Source organism: Agrilus planipennis, unplaced genomic scaffold, assembly GCF_000699045.2.
Source record: "Agrilus planipennis isolate EAB-ADULT unplaced genomic scaffold, Apla_2.0 scaffold72, whole genome shotgun sequence".
Taxonomy (NCBI): domain Eukaryota; kingdom Metazoa; phylum Arthropoda; class Insecta; order Coleoptera; family Buprestidae; genus Agrilus; species Agrilus planipennis.
Window position 1 is genome coordinate 736,811 of NW_020439081.1, and position 6,182 is coordinate 742,992.

At 33.7% G+C, this 6,182-nt stretch overlaps 1 protein-coding gene across 1 annotated transcript; it reads left to right on the forward strand.

The window, feature by feature from the left end:
- The first annotated feature begins 25 nt into the window (after positions 1–25).
- On the forward strand, positions 26–4,081 carry LOC112905272 (spermine oxidase-like). The gene is made up of 4 exons (XM_025977379.1): positions 26–854; positions 1,305–1,890; positions 3,015–3,220; positions 3,777–4,081. Exons 1-4 carry the CDS (start codon positions 370–372, stop codon positions 4,024–4,026), a joined length of 1,527 nt encoding a protein of 508 aa, XP_025833164.1. The 5' UTR covers positions 26–369; the 3' UTR covers positions 4,027–4,081.
- Positions 4,082–6,182: the final 2,101 nt, after the last annotated feature.

Here is a 6,182-nt window from a genome sequence, read left to right on the forward strand (position 1 = left end):
TATATATATTGTACATATTATTAACTACGTAGAAATGTGCAGATTTCGTTACTGACAATAAACTTTAAACAACAACAGAAAAGAGTTGATGATAACTTGGCTAAATAAACGAGCTTTTTAGCTTTTAAAAAGAAAGTTACATAATTTGTTTATCAAAAAATAGTGAAACGTAACAATAATATTTACATAATTTTTAAGGAAATCTCAATACTACTAAATATAATTTACCAACCCATTTATTGGGGTATCAACAATTCCGATAACCCTATTTGTATCTGTGAAGTCAAGGCAATTTTATTGCAAGTATCTATTAAAACATCGACTTTGTGTGTTGGATCAATTCATATTCAATTACAAACAATTGAAGGTATGTCTCACCAATCATTTACTAACGGAAGAGACATGAAAGCATTTATTAGATTTGCCACAGCCTGTGCATTATTTCTCGTACATTATTGTAAAGCCACTGATCAACATTCGGTAATAATAGTAGGCGCAGGATCATCTGGAATAGCCGCGGCTACGAAGCTTTTAGAAAACAATTTCACAGATTTTATAATCTTGGAAGCAGAAAACAGAATTGGTGGAAGAATATTTACCGTTCCGTTCGGTAATGGACTTGTGGATTTAGGAGCCCAATGGTGTCATGGACAAAAGGACAACATTGTTTACGAAATTGTAAAGGACCTGGATGTTTTAAAAGTCGATGATGTTAATTCAATCACCCATCTGTATACAAAATTCTCTGTAGACAAAAATACCAGTGATACCGTAAACAGATTATTTGAGTCAATTTACGAAAATATGGAAGAAGACCCAAACGCAGCTTCTCTTCACGACTATTTCGTCAAAAGGTTTGTAAGCAAAATAGATGTTGTTCTTTAAGTATTTAGTAACATACTATTACTAGCTTTGCCTGACAGTAACTTTTCAGAAAAATTACGATGAAAGAAAACGGGTAGAATCTACAAAATTTCAAACGATTCTTATTTTTCTTAAGTTTTGATGAAAGAACTTCATAAATATATATACCATTATTAATATTTATTACAAAACTAGGTTTTACACGGGGTTTCGCTTGCGTTGAAGATCATCGACGACCATATGAAGCTAATTTTTCTGTCCCTCGGGAACAGTATTTGTTTTCTGAATAAAAGATACCCTATGTCCTTTATTGTACCCTTGACAATGTATGCACAAAATTTCATTACAATTGGTGGAGTAGTTAAGGTGTGAAATGGTAGCAGACAAACAAACAAAATTGGTTACAGTGGATTTCATTTAATTCAATCCTTCGTTTGTAGATACAATAACAGTATTAATGAATTGTATTCTGACAAACCGGAGATTCTACAATATGCAAAAGACGCTACAAACTTATACCTCGGTGCAATATGTTCTCTGGAAAGTAGTTTTGACGTGTCTGACATTTCAACGCAAAGCGAATACCAAATATGCGAGGGAGATCAATCCCTACAATGGAATGGGAAAGGATACAAAATATTTTTGGATATATTAATGAAAAAGTATCCCAATCCGAACGAGAGTCTTCCCATCGATGATAAAATTTTATTAAACAAAGAAGTTACAAATATAAATTGGCAAAACAGTTTTCAACCAAATTCATCGAAATCCGAGGTGAAATGTTCAAATGGAGAAGTGTATTACGCGAATCACGTTATTGTAACGGTGTCTCTTGGTGTTTTGAAAGAAAATGGTAGCACTATGTTTACTCCAAAATTACCAAATGAAAAAATTAAAGCGATTGATGACATCGGTTTCGGAGCTGTTATGAAAATATATCTTTTGTATGAAGAAAAGTGGTGGCCGGAAAATTTGGGTTCTTTGAGTTTTGTTTGGTCTGAAGAAGAAAGAGAACGTTTAAAACATGTAAGAATCACCATTTAATCTTATAATTTATTACTCCAAGAAAATTCCCAAAATAAGTCTATCAAATTTATCCCAATCTACCACAATAACTGAAAGATTTATTCAAAACCACTCCGATATTTATTTCGTTCATTAGTAAATATCTTTGTATAAACTTGGGGTGGAGGGGTATTGAAAGAGGAGGTCCCCACCACCACTGTACCGTAAAAAGTTCGTGACGGTCTCGTCCCCATAAAAAGTTATAGGGGTTCAAAGTTAATAAATATGCCAAACTAATACATAAAAATATTGAGAAAGAGAACATTATTTAAATATCTTTATCAATAGGGTAGGTTAGGTTATCGAGTTTTGTTCAAGTGACCACCCTCTTTCGATCCCTCACTCCCACCCTCTTGAAAATAATCTTTTTATTGAATTTTATTTGAATTATAGTGTATGAAAATTGTCTTTCAACCCCCATAACTTTTTAAGGGGATAAGACCGCCGCAAATTTTTTATGGGTTTTTACTCAGGTAACCACCCTCTTTCGACCACCCCTACCCCCACCACCATATAACTCCCTTAACTTTTTATGAGTTGAGACTGTCACGAACTTTTTGTGGGGGAGACCTCCTCTTTCGATCCCACCCACCCCCACAACCTTCGGGGGCGATTAAATATTGTCATGTTGTCTTCTAAATCTAAATATTTAGGAGGGTCTTCNAATGAAAAATATTGAGAAAGAGAACATTATTTAAATATCTTTATCAATAGGGTAGGTTAGGTTATCGAGTTTTGTTCAAGTGACCACCCTCTTTCGATCCCTCACTCCCACCCGCTTGAAAATAATCTTTTTATTGAATTTTATTTGAATTATAGTGTATGAAAATTGTCAACTTTCAACCCCCATAACTTTTTAAGGCTGTAAGACCGCCGCAAATTTTTTATGGGGTTTTACTCAGGTAACCACCCTCTTTCGATCCCCCCTACCCCCACCACCATATATCCCCCATAACTTTTTATGGGGGTAAGACCGTCACAAACTTTTTGTGTGGGAGACCTCCTCTTTCGATCCCACCCACCCCCACAACCTTCGGGGGTGATTAAATATTGTCATATTGTCTTCTAAATCTAAAAATATTTAGGAGGGTCTTCGATGGTATTTAAATATCTTATCTTTAATAACAATAAAAGGAAATGAAAACGTTGTGTGTCTGTGGATTGCCGGCCAAGATGTACCTAAAATTGAAAATCTTACCGACGGTGAAGTCTTATCAGGAATTAAATACGTTTCAGATTTATTTTTAAAGCCAAAATATAGAAATGTGACGAAACCTTCAAAGATTTTACGGTAAGTAATATCAGAATTTCGTTCATAGATGTGATAGCGGAAATTTTATGGTCAATTTTTTAACCCTAAGTATAACTAACGCCTTTCAGACAAACCTTAAAATACAAATCTAAATCAGTAGATAGAATATGGTAATTTTAAATTACCCTGATGTGAAATGTTTGTGAAGTCTTAGAATGTATTTCGGGGTTTATGTAAAGTTTCAATTTATTAATTCAATTAAAAAAATTAACATATTGGTTATATCGACCAAAACCATAGGTCCCAGCTGAATGCTACATGACTTCCCTTGTAATGAATACCGCTTTTTACAACATCGCCTTTAAAAACATATTTTTATTTTTTTCTATTGTAATTCCTTAAACAAAACATACATACAGTAAAACCAAAGACAGGTTTCATGTATCTCTTCGTTCGGTTCATTTATGGACTTTTTCGTAGACGAATTTGTACCTTAAAAACATTACCGGTTATTACAATCAAATATTAGCGGTCCCTTCGATGCCGTTACAACAGATTTTTGACTGTACGCAGATAACAATTTATTGTATTTTAGTACGAAATGGCTGTCATATCCACATTTTCGAGGAACATATTCTTACGATTCCGTTAAAATGCGTAAAAATAAAATAAGTCGTGGTGACTTATCTGAACCATTAATTCACCCTGTTACAAACGAACCCGTTGTCTTGTTTGCTGGAGAGGCTATGAATCGTTATCACTATTCAACAGTGCATGGTGCTACTGAGACCGGATTTCGTGAAGCCGAAAGGATACTTCAAATATATAAAAAAAATGTATTCTAAAGCAACTGAATGTAGGTATTGAACTCATTAAAAAAGTTTTGTAACTTTTAGATAATTAATTTTGAAATATTTTTAAACACCCTCGGTTTTAAATTAAAATATTATTATAGATATAAGATTTGAAGTCTTTGTTGTAAATATAACTAGAAATTACTGTTATGATAATCAACTTTCATTCATTCAAATTAGTTAAATCAACCAAATCGTGTATTTTTTTGTTGAAGACACTGATAATAAACACGTTGAAATTCTACCTGATATTATAAATGCGAATGTTACTATTTCACGCTTTAACTACTGAATCGATTATCATCAATTTTTGTAAACACATTGTCAGGGATGCGGAAAAGGACATAGGGTACCTTTTATCCGGAAAAATATTTTTTTTTGTATCCGAGGGCCACTAAAATTTCTAGTATCGCAAAGTGTATATTTTGACTAGAAAATTAGAAACCTCCTAATGATTCTGCTCAATTTATCAATATATTGTATTTTTTATGATCTTTAACGCGCATTTAGGACATCAATGCGAGCGAAGCCTCGGGTAAAAGTTTGTAATAAATAATTTGAACTAACTGTACGATTTTGAAAAATACCTACCGAACAGAATAAAAATATGAAGAGAAATTGGTCAGATCACATATAAAATGTACAAAACATAAAGGGTAATGATTAAATGTTGTGTTGGAAAACTATAATATTGTTATCAGAGATCTTCTGAAAACTTCAAGTTCAACAACAAACCATTTGTGAATAAAAAACAAGTGTGAGAAACTAACATACGCCAATAATTTCGATATCTGATTATCTTAAGATCATCTAGTTTTTTTTTGTGTCGATTTTATATACTTTTACATCTAAAACAACACGCGTATGATTCTGAAAACGATAACAATACATACAAAACCCGAAAAGTCAACTGTCGCCTCCTAGTTTAGTCATTTCTGTTGGCGTTGAATGTTGAGGGATGAAACAATGATACAAAATAATAAAACATATTTGAAAGATGTTGTGGGCCTTGCACTGAGGCTGGGACAAATATTCGGAGTTTGTCCATTATATCTACCAAAAGATGGAACAGCTATACCAGAATCGAGCAAATGGCGAATAGTCTACGGTTTAATAGTACTGATTGCGTATGGAATTACCTGTCTGCCCATAATTTTTGAAACTCATGCCCATATCACCGATTCCAAATTAGGATCGATACTGTGGACCTTCGTCGATGTGCCTATGAATCGATTTTTGGGCATACTGGTCTTACTGACTGGCATAATACAACGACAACGTATCATAAGAGCATTCAAATGCATTTCCGAAGTGGATGAAATTCTAAAACCGTTTGGAATAAGGAAAAGTATGTATTCGAAAACCTACAAATATTGTATAAAAGTAATTGTGTTCGGACTGATGGCATGTGTGCTAACTTCGCTTCTATGCATCCATGACTTCATGAGTAATTTCTGTGAAACGCTTACAACATTGCTCCTGTACGCTACCATCGGGCAGCTTCTGGTTTATCTACGGCTGATAAAAGAGCAGTCGAAGTTTCTGAACGCCATGGTCACAAATTTTCAGACAAAAATGGTCTTTAAAGAAATTCCGTGGTGTAACAAAACCATCTTGGCTGAAATTGTACCAGTGATCCATTATAAATTAAACGATGCGGCACAAGAAATTAATCAAGCGTACATGATATTCTTTTTTACCCTCGTTACTCAGACACTGCTCGGAAATTTATTTGCATTGTTCGGCAGCTACCAGTTACTATTTGGGGGAAGAGAGAAAAGAACTGCGTGGGATGCAACCCTCACCGTTTATTCTTACTCAAATTTAAGCGTCTTCTTGTTGGTGTTCCTTATCAAAATTTTGACTGGATGTTCTGATGTTGCCGAAGAGGTAAGTGATCACGATTTATTTTTAATTTGTGCATTAGTTCCTTGAGACAATCTTATTTTTGTCTCCATTCGAAATTTGGATTGAGTATGCGAAAGTTAAATTATCAAAAATTTCCATAAAATACTTAATTGTAGTATTGAAGCTAAGAAGCAAATTCCTAATTGTTCCCATATATCGTTAATTAACAATTTCCAGCCGATTTTAAACTTTATATTAAACAGTATGCCCACATGGATTATTATAATTCACAAAGCAAT

Excerpts from the sequence above, each read along its gene's own strand:
- LOC112905272 (XM_025977379.1), top strand. The coding sequence starts at position 370 with ATGTCTCACCAATCATTTACTAACGGAAGAGACATGAAAGCATTTATT. Across the intron at positions 855-1,304 it reads CACGACTATTTCGTCAAAAG|ATACAATAACAGTATTAATG; the intron begins GTTTGTAAGCAA and ends CTTCGTTTGTAG. Across the intron at positions 3,221-3,776 it reads AAACCTTCAAAGATTTTACG|TACGAAATGGCTGTCATATC; the intron begins GTAAGTAATATC and ends ATTGTATTTTAG.